The sequence below is a fragment of the Tiliqua scincoides genome, chromosome 10, assembly GCF_035046505.1.
Source record: "Tiliqua scincoides isolate rTilSci1 chromosome 10, rTilSci1.hap2, whole genome shotgun sequence".
Taxonomy (NCBI): Eukaryota; Metazoa; Chordata; class Lepidosauria; order Squamata; family Scincidae; genus Tiliqua; species Tiliqua scincoides.
Window position 1 is genome coordinate 3529441 of NC_089830.1, and position 19590 is coordinate 3549030.

The 19590-nt window shown below is 46.8% G+C and overlaps 1 protein-coding gene across 1 annotated transcript in view; it reads left to right on the forward strand.

Annotated features, from left to right (window-relative positions):
- The window catches only part of CLSPN (claspin), a 35099-nt gene extending 16220 nt beyond the window's left edge, over positions 1–18879 (forward strand). The window contains exons 15-25 of the mRNA XM_066638736.1: positions 2039–2265; positions 5380–5491; positions 6603–6675; positions 7144–7283; positions 7743–7907; positions 8021–8142; positions 9643–9773; positions 10253–10355; positions 13129–13211; positions 14035–14196; positions 17749–18879. Of these exons, the coding sequence (XP_066494833.1) occupies positions 2039–2265; positions 5380–5491; positions 6603–6675; positions 7144–7283; positions 7743–7907; positions 8021–8142; positions 9643–9773; positions 10253–10355; positions 13129–13211; positions 14035–14196; positions 17749–17859 (1429 nt within the window). The 3' untranslated portion in view covers positions 17860–18879. The remainder of the gene's footprint in view (positions 1–2038; positions 2266–5379; positions 5492–6602; positions 6676–7143; positions 7284–7742; positions 7908–8020; positions 8143–9642; positions 9774–10252; positions 10356–13128; positions 13212–14034; positions 14197–17748) is intronic.
- Positions 18880–19590: the final 711 nt, after the last annotated feature.

The window sequence follows — 19590 nt, forward strand, 5'->3', positions numbered from 1 at the left end:
CTCTCAGATGAGCTGCCTTTCCAGGCTGACGAGTCCCATCTACCTCTTAGTCGCCTCTGACGACAAGTACAGCCAAACTGAGGGCCTGTTCTTATCCCCAGCCCCCAGGGGTTATCCCCCCCACCATAGATTTAATTATCCACAGAATTTGGTATCCATGGTGGGGGTGTCCAGGAACCGATCCCCCATGGATGTCGAGGGCCCACTGTACTTTCAAAAATGTGGATGAAGGCCTCAAAGCCGATAGAGTGATAAAATGCATGCCATCACGTCTTCTGTGCTTGGCGTCTTCCTGAATATCAGAAATAGAAGCTGCTTGTTTACTGTTGCAAAGCTACAGAGTGCACAGGCCAGCTTCCAGCAGCTGCAGAATATTTCAACAACATCTGTGTATGCAAGAGTAGTATTGTGCTGAAGACTAGCCATGGAGGACTGCAGCAGGGAAGGGCTGCTGTCTTCATGTCCCATTTGTGAGCTTCCGAAGGCAGCGCCCTTGTATTCTTGCTCAAACTCTCATATTGTTTTAAACTTGCCGGTCCTGAGGCAAACTGAAGAGGGCGGGCAGGCTTATTTTCAGAAGAAATCAAAATAAGGCAGAGAGAATTTCGTGTGAATGGCAGAGTGTGCAGGGTTTATTTATCAAAGTGAATATTTTAATTGCTTCTTGTGGGTGCTGTGTAGTCCTAAAACATTTAGCAATTTGCATTTAAAATGCAGCCACTGGTTCTGTGACAGGTCTTTGATCTGCAAGCCAGATTTCAGAGAGCTCTGGTTAACAGGTCTGATTTGGAAGGGTGTGTGCCTATGTGTGAGATAAATTCATTTACAATAGCTGGCAACTGTATAACTGAGGAAGGAGGAAGCCAAAACAGGTTTAAATCCCAATGTGTAACGTGGGGTGGCCACTTGGTGGTTCACGTGATGAATCCAGCCTTGCTGTTATTTTTATCTTGTCTCCTGTAGTCCTGTATCAAATTTTAATCAAGGTATAGCCAGAGCTTTGCCCACAGTTTCATTTGTAAAGAAGATATTATTCTCAAGTTGTCCATGCTTTAACATTCTATCTACGTTGGGTTTACACGTAGGTCATTACTTAGTTATGCCTGAAAACCTGTGCTCCGTAACTCTGGGACCTTTCATGCCAAGGGGTGTCAAATTTTCTTACGGAGCACGACCTCCAGGAGGAGGTAGATTTTATATAGCAAAGTGTACTTCTGTCCTTGGACGATAGTCTGACAAACCAAGTGGCCAGAAGTTGGATAGATAACCTTCTGCATAGTTGGAAGATATCCTTGCTTTGGGTAGTATTTGCCAATGTGGAAGGTTCTGGCACTATTCTGGGTCTGAACACAGTAAAAATGGTTATTTCTCAAGTATGCAAGTTAAACAAGGTTCTCTGCAAACAAAAGAGGAGAAGACGCTGCTTGCAAACTTAGAAATACATTGCTTTTCGCCATTCACGGTCTTTGTATCCACGGATTCGAGTATCCATGGATGGCATTCTGGCACTCCTAAAGGCCACTTCCAGCAGCCTGCTGAGGTCTGCGACCCTCTCCCTTGGCACTGGTGTGCCCCAGAATGCAGCGCCAAAGCATTTGGAAACACTTCCGCAATGCATTCTGCAGAGTACCAGGATCAAGGGAAGGTGTTATGGGCCTTGGCGCTACCCAGAAGTGGCTTCCAGGAGCCAGAAACTTCTGCACGCAATGTAGCAGGCAACCCAGGGTAAGGGATGCTGCTGTTTTTTTAAATGGGGCTTCAGCATCTGTGGCTTTCAGTACCCACCCCCTGACTCACCCCTTGTTAAGGAGGTTGAAAAGACCACTGTAGACACATAAAGAGGAAGGGGGATAAGGAGAGACTGCAGGAAGAGAGGCAAGAAGCACCCCTAAGTCTCACCAGAGACCTGTATCTTAACGACATTTTGCTTCTCAAACCATCTGAGCCTGGTATGTTGGCAGCAGGTATCTATTTTATCATCATCATCATCATTATAAAAACAATATGTGAATTGTGTGGCTGTGACTTTTGCTTCCAGGTATTTGAATGTTGGCCCTCACCGGAATAAATACCAGTCCTCCAAGAATCACTTGCCGCTGGCTAGCATGGATGAGAACGCCATGGATGCCAACATGGACGAGCTCCTGGGGCTGTGTTCTGGCCAGTTTGCCTCGCAGGTCAAGCATCCGCCTGACACTGACAGTGCAAAAAAGCAGAATGTGGAAGAGCTGCTCAGCCTTTGCTCTGGGAAGTTTGCGTCTCAGGGTGAGTCTTGAGGGCACGTGAGAGCCCATGTCTGTGCTTGAGCTGTACGCGTCGTCCATAGTTTCTGTGCCAACATCTTCACTCAGGGTATGCAGTTCAAACCAAAGTGCCAGTGGGCAGAACTAAGGAAGGAAAGTAGCAGACCTCTAGTTCCAACCAACAAATTTTAACTCGGTGCTTCTGGTTGCTGTTGATTGGTTGAATTTTATATCTAACCATAGTGTCTCTTAAATTGTGGGTTGGGATCCACTAGGGACACACGCTAATTGGTTGGGACCAAATTTCAGGTAGGTCCCCATTCACTTCAATGTATATTTTGTTTTTAATATATTAGACTTGATGCTACCAATGCGACTTCATTTGGGAAAATGTTATAGACCTGTACTTTGAACAGGCTACTATGTATGTGCTTTTAATAATGATAGTCAATGAGGCTTACTTCTGGGCAAGTGCGAATAGAATTGGGGGTGGGGGATGTTTGAGGAATTTTTTTTAAACAGATCAGCAACTGCTTGGGAAGGTTAGGAGAGTTCTTTATTTAAATACATTTTTAAACTTATTGTAAACTTAATTAATTTAATTTAATTTGATTTTGTCATATGGAGAGCGTTTAAAAATTTTCTTGCTTGACAATGTCGCTTCAGGCCATGACATCGCTTCCAGGTTAATGACATCACTTCCAGTGGGTCCTGGTAGTGATGTCATTCTAAAAAGGGGGCCCCGTGCTAAAAAGTTTGAGAACCGCTAATTAGCATTTATTTGGCTTTCTTGGTGGCCAAAAGGAAACTTACGGTGTTTCCCATAGGTCGGTTGGCTGTCTAATTTGGGCCATGAGCCATTCTAGTTTCCATCATTTTGTACAGAGGGCGCCCCTATCCCAATGCCTCCACCCAGGACGGCAATGTAATATTTTTGAGCGACTCAGCTGAGCAAGATTCAACGGCGTTTTCCCCCTCCTCTCTCATCTATTCACCCTTTCCTCTTCCATACAAAGTCAATGCTTTGTTACTACTTCAAAGCCAAGCCAGCATGGAAGAAGTGATGCTGCTGTTCAACCTTTATTGGAAATGGAAAAGGTGCAAAAGAGAGCGACTAAGATGATTACGGGGCTGGGGCACCTTCCTTATGAGGAAAGGCTATGGCGTTTGGGCCTCTTCAGCCCAGAAAAGAGGCGCCTGAGGGGGGACATGATTGAGACATACAAAATTATGCAGGTGATGGAAAGAGTGGATAGAGAGATGCTCTTTACACTCTCACATAACACCAGAACCAGGGGACATCCATTAAAATTGAGTGTTGGGAGAGTTAGGACAGACAGAAGAAAATATTTCTTTACTCAGCGTGTGGTCGGTCTGTGGAACTCCTTGCCACAGGATGTGGTGCTGGCGTCTAGTCTAGACGCCTTTAAAAGGGGATTGGACAAGTTTCTGGAGGAAAAATCCATTACGGGGTACCAGCCATGATGTGTATGCGCAACCTCCTGATTTTAGAAATGCGTTATGTCAGAATGCCAGATGCAAGGGAGGGCACCAGGATGAGGTCTCTTGTTATCTGGTGTGCTCCCTGGGGCATTTGGTGGGCCGCTGTGAGATACAGGAAGCTGGACTAGATGGGCCTATGGCCTGATCCAGTGAGGCTGTTATGTTCTTAACTACAATTCCCAGGAGGCCTTGCAGGTCTCCTGTTATCGGGTGTGCTCCCTGGGGCATTTGGTGGGCTGCTGTGAGATACAGGAAGCTGGACTAGATGGGCCTATGGCCTGATCCAGTGGGGCTGTTATGTTCTTAACTACAATTCCCAGGAGGCCTTGCAGGTCTCTTGTTATCTGGTGTGCTCCCTGGGGCATTTGGTGGGCCGCTGTGAGATACAGGAAGCTGGATTAGATGGGCCTATGGCCTGATCCAGTGAGGCTGTTATGTTCTTAACTACAATTCCCAGGAAGCCTTGCAGGTCTCTTGTTACCTGGTGTGCTCCCTGGGGCATTTGGTGGGCTGCTGTGAGATACAGGAAGCTGGACTAGATGGGCCTATGGCCTGATCCAGTGGGGCTGTTATGTTCTTAACTACCATTCCCAGGAAGCCTTGCAAGTCTCTTGTTACCTGGTGTGCTCCCTGGGGCATTTGGTGGGCCGCTGTGAGATACAGGAAGCTGGACTAGATGGGCCTATGGCCTGATCCAGTGGGGCTGTTCTTATGTTCTTAACTACAATTCCCAGGAAGCCTTGCAGGTCTCTTGTTGTCTGGTGTGCTCCCTGGGGCATTTGGTGGGCTGCTGTGAGATACAGGAAGCTGGACTAGATGGGCCTATGGCCTGATCCAGTGGGGCTGTTATGTTCTTAACTACAATTCCCAGGAGGCCTTGCAGGTCTCTTGTTATCTGGTGTGCTCCCTGGGGCATTTGGTTGGCCGCTGTGAGATACAGGAAGCTGGATTAGATGGGCCTATGGCCTGATCCAGTGAGGCTGTTATGTTCTTAACTACAATTCCCAGGAAGCCTTGCAGGTCTCTTGTTACCTGGTGTGCTCCCTGGGGCATTTGGTGGGCTGCTGTGAGATACAGGAAGCTGGACTAGATGGGCCTATGGCCTGATCCAGTGGGGCTGTTATGTTCTTAACTACCATTCCCAGGAAGCCTTGTAAGTCTCTTGTTACCTGGTGTGCTCCCTGGGGCATTTGGTGGGCCGCTGTGAGATACAGGAAGCTGGACTAGATGGGCCTATGGCCTGATCCAGTGGGGCTGTTCTTATGTTCTTAACTACAATTCCCAGGAAGCCTTGCAGGTCTCTTGTTGTCTGGTGTGCTCCCTGGGGCATTTGGTGGGCCTCTGTGAGATACAGGAAGCTGGACTAGATGGGCCTATGGCCTGATCCAGTGGGGCTGTTATGTTCTTAACTACAATTCCCAGGAGGCCTTGCAGGTCTCTTGTTATCGGGTGTGCTCCCTGGGGTATTTGGTGGGCCGCTGTGAGATACAGGAAGCTGGACTAGATGGGCCTGTGGCTTGATCCAGTGGGGCTGTTCTTATGTTCTTATGTCACTTAAAATGGCGGACAGCCAGACCCTGCCCTTGGACCAACCATTGCTGGACCTTATTTGATTACCTCATTTCTTTTTCAGAGTCTCCAACCCGGGCCTCCTTAGTCACCTCTAAACTGGAGCAGGAGAGCAGCTTGGATGACCCAATGGCTGAGGCGGTGGCCCTGTGTTCGGGCTCCTTCCCCTCAGACAGGTGAGCCCTGGAGACGAGAGACGCTCAAATGTTACAGTCCTCCAAATGTTCTCTGTTTATTTCACTGTGGCGGAGAGAGCACTCCCAACTATGCAGAACTGCCCTGTTCAGGGAGACAAGGGAGGAAGGTCTGCTTGCAAGAGACAGCTGTGTGTCTGTGACAGGTTCTGGACTGGAGTGCGTATGTTCTAATCAGGCCGGTCAGGACACAAGCACTTTCCCATCAAACAGAATTTTCTATCAACCTGATCTCTGACAGGTGCTGGTACCGTTTATTATTATGCACCTTTTTACTCCAAAGTAAATGGCAGTTGATTAGCCCTGACTAGCTGGTAGCAGTATGGTGCTGTTAAATGCCAAGAAGCTGTTGTGTTACACAAACCAGCCTCTAACTCTAGCACCAAACTCTACCACCTAACTCTAGGGCATCAGAATGAGGTCTCTTATTATCTGGTGTGCTCCCTGGGGCATTTGATGGGCTGCTGTGAGATACAGGAAGCTGGACTAGATGGGCCTATGGCCTGATCCAGTGGGGCTGTTCTTATGTTCTTAACTACAATTCCCAGGAAGCCTTGCAGGTCTCTTGTTATCTGGTGTGCTCCCTGGGGCATTTGGTGGGCCGCTGTGAGATACAGGAAGCTGGACTAGATGGGCCTATGGCCTGATCCAGTAAGGCTGTTCTTATGTTCTTAACTACAATTCCCAGGAAGCCTTGCAGGTCTCTTGTTACCTGGTGTGCTCCCTGGGGCATTTGGTGGACCGCTGTGAGATACAGGAAGCTGGACTAGATGGGCCTATGGCCTGATCCAGTGGGGCTGTTCTTATGTTCTTAACTACAATTCCCAGGAAGCCTTGCAGGTCTCTTGTTATCTGGTGTGCTCCCTGGGGCATTTGGTGGGCCGCTGTGAGATACAGGAAGCTGGACTAGATGGGCCTATGGCCTGATCCAGTGGGGCTGTTCTTAAGCTCTTATGTAACTTGCCCCAGCATTTCTTGCCATGTCCCACCCACCTAAATGCTTGCACAATAATTACACCTGTGTGTTCAGCCTGTCACATTCCAGATGCTTAGTAAATATTCTGTTTTTCTTTTTGAAACCATTTTCTTGTAGGGAGGAGGAAGATGAAGAGGAGGAGGAGGAGGATGGAGACTTTCAGCTATTACCTGATGACAGTGAGGAAGATGTGAGAACCTTTGATAATAGAACTGGACATAAAGCTGCACAGTTCGCACCTTAAAACACATTTTGTTCTTCCAGATGTCCATTCTAGGTCCTGCTCCATTGGCTAAAGTCCTCTTCTATGATGATTTAGTTTCCATTAAACAAGGAACCTTATTTATCCCAGGCTTATTTATCCCAGGCTAAGAGAGTGGGAATTCTGCACTAAGAAATATTTGAGACCTTGTATCTATATATGCAAGATTGCTTAACATGCATACTTTGTCTTATTTTGCATTCTTTATTCTGCCTGTGCTGGTCACTGGGAGGAGCTTTGCACACAGTATTCTATTATGTGGGGTTTTTTATACTGCTGCAGAATTGTTTTTTCAAAAGTAGGACTTGGAAGAGCAAGTTGAAGTGGTACAGAGCAGTGAAGGAGGCAGTAAGATGCTACTGGGATTTCTGAACCAAATATTCTCTCATCTGGTAGGAGCAGGAGAGCAAAGGGGTTAAGGAGGAGGAGGAAGAAGAAGAAAACAATGAAGAGGAGGAGGAAGTAGAAAACGAGGAGGAGGAAGAAGATGATGAAGAGGAAGTGTTGAGAAAAAGAGAAGGATGGAAGAAGAAATTGTGAGTAACTCATTCTAGCCTTTTGACAAGGAAAATGTGATTGTAGTTTGTGCTTTAAGCTGGGTTAGTCCAGGGGCTGAAGATAAACAGAATAAACAATTGGAGAATACAGACTAATGAAAATGTGTGCGGGTAGCTGAAACATTTCTGGAAATCTCCACTCCAAGCCATGCTGCCTTCTCAGTAGTAGGATTTGTACTACTTCCTATTTCCTTGGAGATTTCCACTAGGAGAGTAAGCACATGCTGTGTGCGTAGGAGGCTTTATGTTTGGCTCTTGGCACAACGTCTTCTGCACCTAGTGCAGCTAGGATGCACGCCTGTGCTTGAGACTTGGGATAATTGGATAATTCAGATTCCTTGCTCATTCAGTGTTGACCCTTCAGAATCCTTGGCCTGTTGTAGGATTTAAAGAAGCAACAATATACTTAGAGCTGTAATTTTTCCTGGAAACTTTCAGTAAACTGCAGGACTTCATGGAAGACGAGGCTGAGCTGTCGGGGAGTGAAGTGGGGAGTGAGGACGAATATGATGGCGAAGAGCTGGATGTGTATGAGGAAGACATTATTGAGGAGGCTCTCCCCACGGATGTGGAACTTCAGGATCAAGTCAACAAAATACACAGGTCAGTAGCTGCAGATACAGCAACACTGTTGCACACTTCAAAAGTGCAGCTTTGTTTCTGGTTAAAGAATATTAATCCTGAGCTTCCTTTTCTCGGGTGGGGGTTTCCTTTAGGAAGGTGATGCTGGACGACGACAAACGGCAGCTGCGCCTCTATCAGGAAAGATACCTGGCTGATGGAGACCTGCATAGCGATGGTCCTGGGCGCACAAGGAGGTTCAGATGGAAGAACATAGGTACAGTGTTGGCAAAGGGGAGAGAGAGAGATGGGCCTCTCTTTTTCTTGGCCCTAAACATTTAAGGCGGAATCTGGAGGGCCATTCTTAGGACAGGAGGTCTGGTCTAGAGGGTAGAGCCTCCGTTTGCCTGAAGATAACATCCACAAGGTCGCCAGTTAGAGGCCACCGGCACCGTGAATGGCGAGACCTTGAAGCAGCTGAGAAGCCTAGCCGAGTTATGCTGAGTTATTCCACCTGCTCTTTGGCTGCTGTCGGCCTGTGTGGGAGGAAAATAGAGGCCAGAATGTGATACCAGATCATTAAAGATCCATCTGAAATGTTGTGGTTCTTGAAGGACAGAACCTTCTTCAATTGTAAAAATCCCTATTGGGATTTAGTTTAGCCTGCCTATGTAAACCGCCTTGAATTAAAGTCTGAGGAGAAATCTGACAACCAAGAAAGGCGGTATATAAATACCTGTATTATTATTATTATTATTATTTTATTTAGGCACTGCTGAATTCGAGATTGGGCCATTGGCTGGTTGTGATTTAATGGGGGGGAAAGAAAAGCTTATTATATTGTTGGTCAGAATCTGTGTTGAGATTGTGGAACCATCTACCACAAGAAATAGTAAAGCCCATTGGTTAAAACAGGTCACATAAAGAATACAAAGCCCCGTGGCTGATAAAAATACCAACTGCTTTGGAGAGGATGCCAAAACCACCACCCCCCTAATTTATTGGGAAAATATGGCAGGGATGGAAGTCATTTCTTGATCCCAATGGTGTGCTGTCGAAATCTTGCACAACAGAGAGGTCTGGTTACAGTCGCAGGCGGGATAGTAGGCTGGAGGGGCTATCTCTTTGTCCAAGTACAGTGGGCCCTCGGAATTCCTTGAATAATTAAATCTGCAGGGAGGGGGCTGTGTTCTGGCAATCCAGAAGTGCCTTTTAGAAGCATCCAGGAGGCCTTCTGAAGCATGGGGAGGCTACCCGTGACCTCCCTGTGCCTCAGAAGGCTTTCCGGTTACGATTGGAAGTAGCTTCTGGTTTGCTGAAAAACCAGAAATGCCTTTCAGAAGCATCCGAGAGGCCCTCCAGCTGTGGGTTTGGCATCCTCTTATATTCAAATCTTCAAATGCCAATCCCACAGATAAGGAGGGCCCATTGTGCAGCTGTTGTTTTTGTAGTTTCTTTTTGCACAGTTTCAAAGCAATTGTCACTCATCTGAAACACTAGTCTTCTTCCTCGTGTGAATGGGCTGCCTGCAGGCCACAGCAAGCTAGAATCACCTTCCCCAATAGAGCCCCTGACGTTCTCCTTTCCCATTCCCCTCACAAGTCTGTTGTGGAAATGGGGCTGGTGTTCCAGCCCAAATTCTAGTGTCTTTTTTTTCTAGTGGGTGGCGATGCTTCTCTGCAGTTGATGGTTGGGATTTAACATTTTTAAATAGCTCCAATGGATCTTTGAGACTGTATGGGGAAGAGCTTATCCTCTTTTTTTTGTTTTGTTTCAGATGATGCTTCCCAAATGGACATGTTTCACAAAGATGCTGGTGACGATGAGGAGAACGAAGAGCATCTTGACGAGGCCGAGGCCAAGTGGAGGAAGGAACGCTTTGAGCGTGAACAGTGGTTGCGGGAACAGGTAACAGATGGAACACGGTTTGCAGATAACTGCCAGCACCATTTCATTCTGCCTGCCTTGATTCGAGCATAATAAATGTGGGTGAAGCTGAAGTCTTTCTGTTGTTTTTGGTTTCAAACCAGCGCTCAGTAACGCTGTCCTGCTGTGATGAATGCCCTGTATTTTCCCCTATTTTTAAACACTCCTAACCCTGCTCTGCTAGGTGGTCCCCGCCCCACAGTCCTGCTCTGCCTGTAGCATGGTATGGTAGCAGTGAATAGAAATACTGGTCATCCCCCTTCCATTCAGCTGTTGACCCAGTAAAAAGCAAAATTGGAGAGCAAGCAGGTGTGTATGTGAGTACTAACCACACTACATGTTACTCCTGCCTTCTCTGATACCTACAGAAATGGCCTTTAAATTACAATATCTATTGCATTATATTTAAATAGTTGCCGTTTAGAATTGCCCAATCTAATGAAGGTTCTGCTTATTTGCAGTCAGATAAAGGGAAAGAAGAGGAGGAGGAGGAAGAACTTGACGAAAACAGCCAGTTCATGAAACTGGCTAAGAAAGTCACGGTCAAGTCCCTACAGAAGAAAGGTACAGCTATTCCTTACTGAAGAATTAGGGCTACAAGTAGTGCGTCTGATTGGGATGAGGCAAGGGGGTTGAAATTTGCTCCTAAATATTTGTATATCCAGTGGATATTTGCCATTGGATATTTGTATAAAACTTGTAGCCAAAGCTGTGATTGGGATGTCCTTGGCACTTTAGTGGGTTATTTATAGTGATTACATCCCAGGAAGGGCTTGCAGTAATTGAAGTTATGACACATTAGATCAGGGGTGCCCAAACCCCAGCCGGGGGCCTCTTGCGGCCCTTGGAGGCTCCCAATCAGGCCCTCGGGGAGCCCCTAGTCTCCAATGAGCCTCTGGCCCTCTGGAGACTTTCTGGAGCCCGCACTGGCCCAATACAACTGCTCTCAGCATGAGGACTACTGTTCAACCTCTCATCTGAGCTATGGGACGAGGGCTCCCTCCACTACTTGCTGTTTCATGTCTGTGATGCAGCAGTGGCAGTGAAGGAAAGGCTGGCCTTGCTTTGTGCAAGGTCGTTTATCAGCCTTGAGCTATTCCAAGACCTTCATTCTCTCTGTAAGTTTAAGTTCCCTCTCTAATATATTCATTTATGTAAATTTATTCAAATTGTAAATTGTAAATTAATTCTTTCTTTCCCGGCCGGTGACACAGTGTCAGAGAGATGATGTGGCCCTCCTGCCAAAATGTTTGGACACCCCTGCATTAGATCATAAAAAGCTATTACTGTAATCATTGTTGGCAACCTTCAGTCTCGAAAGACTATGGTATCGCACTCTGAATGGTGGTTCTGGAACAGCGTCTAGTGTGGCTGAAAAGGCCGATTCGGGAGTGACAATCCCTTCCACACTGGGAGCAAGTGCAGTCCGTCCCTGGTCTGTCTCCCTGGCTATGGGCCTTTCTTCTTTGCCTCTTAGCCTCAGACTGTTGGCCAAGTGTCTCTTCAAACTGGGAAAGGCCATGCTGCACAGCCTGCCTCCAAGCGGGCCGCTCAGAGGCCAGGGATTCCCACCTGTTGAGGTCCACTCCTAAGGCCTTCAGATCCCTCTTGCAGATGTCCTTGTATCACAGCTGTGGTCTACCTGTAGGGCGCTTTCCCTGCACGAGTTCTCCATAGAGGAGATCTTTTGGGATCCGGCCATCATCCATTCTCACGACATGACCGAGCCAACGCAGGCGTCTCTGTTTCAGCAGTGCATACATGCTGGGGATTCCAGCTCGTTCCAGGACTGTAATAATAAAACTACAAAAGGGAGATGGCAGAAAAGAAACCAGAAATCAGCTACTATCGTATTCCTGCAGCCGCAGTGAGTCGAACAAGAACATTTAGGAAAAAGGCAAATTCTAACCTAGCGCCTGAATGACAGTGCTGTAGACCCTGCCCTTGCCTGCCTGGGGAGGGCCTCCCACAATGGAACTACCTACCCCCATGTGAATTTGTCCCCATGTTAAGACCCTCTGGGCATCTTCTCTGGGTGTCCTGAGCTTTGGGGTTTAGGAAGGTGGCAGCTGTAGAAAGTGTTTTCTCCTTTGTGGCATCTTGCTTGTGGAATACTCCCTCCCTCCAGGGAGGTTTTCCTGATGTCTGCTTTGATGTGGAGTTTGGCACCAGGACAAGACTTTTGTTTGCATGCAAGCGTTTTTAAACGTGAAACAATTTGTCCGTCCCGCTCTGCTTTTGCATTTCTGGTGTGTTGGGTTGTTTCTGCCTGGCTGCATTTTGTTTCTGTTTAAGACAGCTGGTGTAGCATGACGGTGAAGAAACTGAGTCCTAAGTCATTACTTCCTTGGTTCCTGTCTGGTCCCGGCTATGAATTTGCACAAGGTGGCCTTAGGCTCACTCCTTCCTCACAGTAGGGTGAGGAGTAGGGAGTTAATAAGACTCACTGCAGTAGGGAGTTAATAAGACTCACCTCACCCGGTTATAGTTAGGATAATTTCAGGGTAATACACAGAAAGTGCTTTGCACACTTGGGAAGTGTGGTACAAATGTTAAGTATTAAATGGAAGGGCTAGGGATTGGAGGCAGGCTGTGCAGCATGGCCTTTCCCAGTTTGAAGAGACACTTGGCCAACAGTCTGAGGCAAAGAAGGAAGGCCCATAGCCAGGGAGACAGACCAGGGACAGACTGCACTTGCTCCTGGTGTGGAAGGGATTGTCACTCCCGAATTGGCCTTTTCAGCCACACTAGACGCTGTGCCAGAACCATCTTTCAGAGCGCGATACCAGAGTCTTTCGAGACTGAAGGTTGCCAATTACATAGGGATTGTGTGGATGAGTGTGTGTGGGGGGTGGGTGGGGGGGTTGTTTCTCTTATCACTCATCTGAAACTATAAATGTGTGAGTCTTCTGAGAACTTGAAATGGGCTATCATCCTCTCTTCCTCTAATGCTGTCCTGAACTTGAGTACCAGGATGGTGTAGTGGTTCAGGAGTTGGACTTAGACCTGGAAGATCTAGGTTCAAATCCCCACTTGGCCATGAAGTTACATAAGAAGAGCCCCATTGGATCAAGCCAAAGACCTATCTAGTCCAACTTCCTGTATCCTATCGGTGGCCCACCAGATGCCTCAGGGAGCATACAAGACAACAAGAAACTTACATCCCGCCGCCCTCCCTTTCCTGGGTGAATCTCTCCCTACCTCACAGGGTTGTTGTGAAGGCAAAAGGAGGGAAGGAACGATGAACGCTACCCTGAGCTCCTTTGAGGAAGGATGGTATAAAAATGTGAAAAATAAATAACTTGCCAAGTTTTTTTCCCCCGCCTTATCTTTCTAGCAACAATTGCAGTAGCTGTTCAGGAAACTAAGACGCTATCCGGAAATCCCTTTGAAGCCATCTGGCCCGCCAGCAACCCACGGGTTAGTAACTGTGTGGCATGTGGATGGTTTCCCACCCACCCCTACTTGGCATTGCAACGGGTAAGAGCACTTAGTGGGTGGGGCCGCCTTTGGAGTCATGGATGTCAAATTGCAGGACAGGCTGTTGCACCTGTGTGTTTAGCACGTGAGGAACTGTAGGCAGACCAGTTGTAGACCTGCAGGCCTTATCTGACTGCAGGTTTGGTCCCTGGCTTTCCAGCTGGCGAATCTCAGATTGGGAAAGAAGGCTTCCCATGTTCTCAGACAGGTGGTCAAAACTGATAGTAGGGGCCAGATCAGCAATCAAAGTTCAGAGTTGTTCATCTCGCAACACACTAACATCTGCGGTTGAAAATTGCTGTTGCGGATGATCTGTAGGACCTGATGCTTGGCTGGCATCACTCTACCCTTGGTGCCTACATCTCTTACTGGGGAATTCTGTAGTAGGTCAAGAAAAAGGCAAGATTCCCACATTTTCTGTGGAGTAAAACCTGTTTTGCCACAAATACCTTTTTATTTTCATCTGACTTTTGCTTTATAACCTTACTAGATCAGTGAAACACTTCCATCTGTTTAGACTGCTGTTTTTAAATGGTTTTAATTTATGTTGTGACAGCCTGTGCCTGTTTTTAAAGATGAGAAAGATGGGATAGAAATCATTTCAGTAAATTAAATAGAACTATTGATTAAATGGGTAGCTATTCCTGTTTGTAAAATCTGTTTCAGAGAACTTAACAGGCTGTTCTTATGAAGGCTGAAATACTGTCCAGTGTACTCATTCTTGTTGTTTTATGTTTATGCCTGGGACTCTTCCCCATCCCAGCTAAAGAATGGGTCGCTGCTGAACCAGCCCAAGGCCGTCCTACAGAAGCTGGCAGCAATGTCGGACCTCAACCCCAACGCCCCCCGGAACTCACGGAATTTCGTCTTCCAGACACTCTCTCCGGTTAAGAGTGAAGAGGCCAGAGTGAAGTCCAAGCCTCAGGTAGGGGTCGTGTTTGAGGGGGTCAGTCTCTGACGCTGAGCTTGGCCTCTGCTCTCTGAACTGGTTGTGCCTCAGTAGGGAATGGTCGGAGGCAGTATTTGCACTCTTTGCTGGCAGAGAGAATTAAGCCTTCAAGCAGCCTCAATGCATTTGGAGTAGAGGGCCTCTGGTTTGCGTATAGGTGAAGACCCCTCCTGATGGCCATAGCTGATTGGCAAAGTGCACTCTTTCTCTATATACAGCAATACCTTGACTTTCATTACTTTGCTCTTTCTGCAGTTTTCAAATATAGGCACATTTCAAATTTCATCCATGTCCTTTCCTCTTTGGTCCAACTTCATCCAACCTCCCATGATGTTCATTGACATTCTTATGTTTATTTTTCTTTGTTTATTTAGTTTTTGCATGTATTCACATGTGTTTTATAGTTATTTACATTTTTTGCTGGCAGAAATAAATCTGCAAGCTCAATAAAGCTGTGCGTTGATATTCATCAGCTTTTGACTTTCATCCACGCTCTGGTCCCTAACCAGACAAAAGTACAAGGTGTTGCTGTACTTTTCCACATATGATATCCCTTAAATAGTTGGCAGCCTTCAGTCATGAAAGACTCTGGTATCGTGCTCTGAATGGTTGTTCTGGAACAGCGTCTAGTGTGGCTGAAAAGGCCAATTCGGGAGTGACAATCCCTTCCACACCGGGAGCAAGTGCAGTCTGTCCCTGGTCTGTCTCCCTGGCTATGGGCCTTCCTTCTTTGCCTCTTAGCCTCAGACTGTTGGCCAAGTGTCTCTTCAAACTGGGAAAGGCCATGCTGCACAGCCTGCCTCCAAGCAGGCCGCTCAGAGGCCAGGGATTCCCACCTGTTGAGGTCCACTCCTAAGGCCTTCAGATCCCTCTTGCAGATGTCCTTGTATTGCAGCTGTGGTCTGCCTGTAGGGTGCTTTCCTTGCACGAGTTCTCCATAGAGGAGATCCTTTGGGATCCGGCCATCATCCATTCTCACGACATGACCGAGCCAACGCAGGCGTCTCTGTTTCAGCAGTGCATACATGCTAGGGATTCCAGCACGTTCCAGGACTGTGTTGTTTGGAACTTTGTCCTGCCAGGTGATGCCGAGGATGCATCGGAGGCAGAAGACCCTTCTATTTAAACAAGCCTTCTGAGTTCCTGGCCTTTTAAACATCTTTTCTACATCTTTTAGTATGTTTTTACAGGCCTGATTCCTTTATGATCTGCTGCTCTATGCTCTTTTTACCTGACTTTTTATCTGACTACTGTTTTTTATGATATCTGTCAATGTGTTAATATGTTCTTATCTGTTTGTTAAATTATGTTTTAGTCTGCTTTTAACCTATTGTAAGCCACCTTGGGTCCCTTTGGGGAGAAGGGCGGGGTATAAATAAAGTTGTTATTATTATTATTATATCAAGCACGTGAATTAAAGCAGTGGTTTTCAACCTTTTTTTGTGTGGCATGACCCCAATAAATAAAGTATGAGAGTACATAAGAACATAAGAACATAAGAACAGCCCCACTGGATCAGGCCATAGGCCCATCTAGTCCAGCTTCCTGTATCTCACAGCGGCCCACCAAATGCCCCAGGGAGCACACCAGATAACAAGAGACCTCATCCTGGTGCTCTCCCCTACATCTGGCATTCTGACTTAACCCATTCCTAAAATCAGGAGGTTGCGCATACACATCATGGCTTGTACCCCATAATGGATTTTTCCTCCAGAAACTCATCCAATCCCCTTTTAAAGGCGTCTAGGCTAGACGCCAGCACCACATCCTGTGGCAAGGAGTTCCACAGACCGACCACGCGCTGAGTAAAGAAATATTTTCTTTTGTCTGTCCTAACCCGCCCAACACTCAATTTTAGTGGATGTCCCCTGGTTCTGGTATTATGTGAGAGTGTAAAGAGCATCTCCCTATCCACTCTGTCCATCCCCTGCATAATTTTGTATGTCTCAATCATGTCCCCCCTCAAGCGTCTCTTTTCTAGGCTGAAGAGGCCCAAACGCCGTAGCCTTTCCTCATAAGGAAGCTGCCCCAGCCCCGTAATCATCTTAGTCGCTCTCTTTTGCACCTTTTCCATTTCCACTATGTCTTTTTTGAGATGCGGCGACCAGAACTGGACACAATACTCCAGGTGTGGCCTTACCATCGATTTGTACAACGGCATTATAATACTAACCGTTTTGTTCTCAATACCCTTCCTAATGATCCCAAGCATAGAATTGGCCTTCTTCACTGCCGCCGCACATTGGGTCGACACTTTCATCGACCTGTCCACCACCACCCCAAGATCTCTCTCCTGATCTGTCACAGACAGCTCAGAACCCATCAGCCTATATCTAAAGTTTTGATTTTTTGCCCCAATGTGCATGACTTTACACTTACTGACATTGAAGCGCATCTGCCATTTTGCTGCCCATTCTGCCAGTCTGGAGAGATCCTTCTGGAGCTCCTCACAATCACTTCTGGTCTTTACCACTCGGAAAAGTTTGGTGTCGTCTGCAAACTTTGCCACTTCACTGCTCAACCCTGTCTCCAGGTCATTTATGAAGAGGTTGAAAAGCACCGGTCCCAGGACAGATCCTTGGGGCACACCGCTTTTCACCTCTCTCCATTGTGAAAATTGCCCATTGACACCCACTCTCTGCTTCCTGGCCTCCAACCAGTTCTCAATCCACGAGAGGACCTGTCCTCTAATTCCCTGACTGTGGAGTTTTTTCAGTAGCCTTTGGTGAGGGACTGTGTCAAACGCCTTCTGAAAGTCCAGATATATAATGTCCACGGGTTCTCCAGCATCCACATGCCTGTTGACCTTTTCAAAGAGTAGGGACCTCTTGATGATCCTGCCTCCCTCTCAGGACCCAATCCACTCACCTACTCCCCCTGCCCATCCCGTTGTGCCTTCACCACAACCCTGTAAGGTAGCAGCCTGAGCAGGATTGACCTTAGGGGCTTGTAGGGCAAGATGGTGAGCAGAGGCTGTTCAGGACTATGTAAAGAACTCTATTTTGAGAAGACAGGACCATTATTGGATTGAATCCAAGCTATCTCTTGGGTTTGAAAGGTTACCGCAACCCCCTAAATGAGGCTTTGCTGCCCCATTAGGGTCATGACCCACAGGTTGATGAACACTGAATTAAATGATCTCAAGTAACAAGGCTGGGAAAAGCTTGGAAATGCTCTAGTCCACCCCTCTCCTCCTCCACACTTCACACTGCTGCTGTGCTCCCTCCTTTTCAGATCCAGGAAGCAGGTGGAGCAATGGTGGAGATGGGATGCAGGGGTGATGCTACGGAAGTGGGAGGGAGGCATTTGGAGGTCTTGAGCAGGGCCCAGGTGAAGGGGGCTGGGGGGGCTTTTAAATATAGTTCAGTTTTGACGGTTCTACCTGGTTCTTAAATGGTCTTTGCTTTTGACTGTGGGTCTTAATTGATTACTGCAGCCTTCATGTCTTGTTCAAGCTGCCTTGTGAGCTCTACCTGAAAGTACTGCATGAATTCTGAACGATGAATGATGTCTTCCTTTTCCTTGCAGGCAAAGAAAAGAGCTCTTGCCAGCACTATGACGCCTTCTCCCAAACGGCTGCGGCTCGATGGTGCTGTGGCTCAAGAGACACGGAGCATTTTCCAATTCTTGGAGAGATAAAGCCACGTGCAGTTGGGTAGGGGGGACCTGTCGTCGCTGTGTTCGTGCCCTGCCCTGTCCCGGCTGCTGCCAATCATCCAGTGTTCCGCTACAAGGCCCAGAAGAGTCTGTGCCTGTGTTTCTAGTCTGCAGTCTTCCGTTGCCATTTGGGTCATGGCCATCTTGTGTGTTGGGAGCTGTGACAATTTGTTTTGCCTCCTGCCCTCAGATGCAAATGGGAAAGCAGGAAAAGGGGTGCTCTAACCTACTGGATGCAGCTCCTGGTTGAATCTGCACTTCTCTGTATGGGTCTTCAGCTCCTTGATCTGTGTCGCAGTCCCCAAAAGTCGTGATGGTGTTCTGGGTCGAGGGAGCTAGCATTCATGGCTTCCCATGCATCTGAACTCATACCACTGCCAAGGCTGAAACGATTTACTTTGTTTTCTCTGTGCCCAGCACTTCCTCAGTGGATGAAGACATCACCCTGATGATACGTCTCAGAAAGTTCCAGATTATATTTGAATCAAGTTTTGTTTTAAGTTTGTGAAAGGTTGTCTTGTAGTTTTAGGACTGGTTACATGCTCCCCACACCCTTTTTTCCATCCCCCCCCCACGCCCCTTTAACAAAACTTGGAACTGTGTCAGCAGGAACAAAATGGAAAAAGGGGCAAGTCATTTTCAATCGCACCTGTTCCCTTTCAGTGCTTCATAAGTGTATTTGTACACTCTAAAGCTTTTTAAATGGAAAAACAGATCTGGAGAGAGGACCTTGTTTACAGCTATGTTCAACTCTGAGGCAGAATTTGATGTCTAGAAGACAACTGGGATTCTGCAGTCTGCTTCTGGCTACATTTTGAATGCGCAACACCAAAGATACAGTACGGTCACATTCTGGTTGGTCTGTAACATCCTCTGAATTTATTCCTCCAAGATCTCAAGACTGTCATCTCAGAGTGTAAATTTATTCCGTAAACATAAACGTGTGCTTTGTGTAAGAGATGATTGGTGTATTTGGTGTCTATAAAGAATGTGATACTCCATAATAAACAGGTGGTTTTAAAAACTGGATTAGATTATACTCTGTGAAAATGTTTCACAGGAAACCTCTGGACTTGTTCCTAACTCTTCTAATTAGGGCACTCAGTATCTTGGTGCCCTGAGGAGCTGTTGTGTCTTGCTTTTGCTCAAGTCCTGGTTCTGTTTACAGCCACTGGGGGGCAGTGACGGGCTGGTCAGACAAGAGACGGGTTAGAATATCCAAGAAATGAGAATGAAAGTAGATCCGTGATTGCCTTTTTATTAAATGATTAGCGGTAACTGAAAAGTTAGCCATTTTGTTTGCCAAAAGCCCCATGACCTCAGAATGTTACTTTTTCTTGCTCCAAGAAGATCTGTAAATGTGTATATAAGAAATGTGTATATATCACCCCTGAGCACAAACAAAGTGCCTTTGCCAGTGCTTTTTTTGTAAAAAAAAAATTATTCGACAGCAGGCTTTTCTGCTTTTCAGTCTCTTAATTTAAAATACTTCCACATTTCAATTGCTCTGCTACTTACTAGAGACTTTCTGGGTGGGTGCATAGAGAATAGTACAACTGTGTGAACTCTGCACACAGAAGACAGCAAACTCTGCACTGAGCTAATGGAACTCTGCAACTAGCATACATGATGCACATTTGCACAACTGATTTTGCGCAAGTCCAAGTTTTTAGTTCTTTTCTGGTGCCTCTGCTAGACACAGGCTGATGCAGC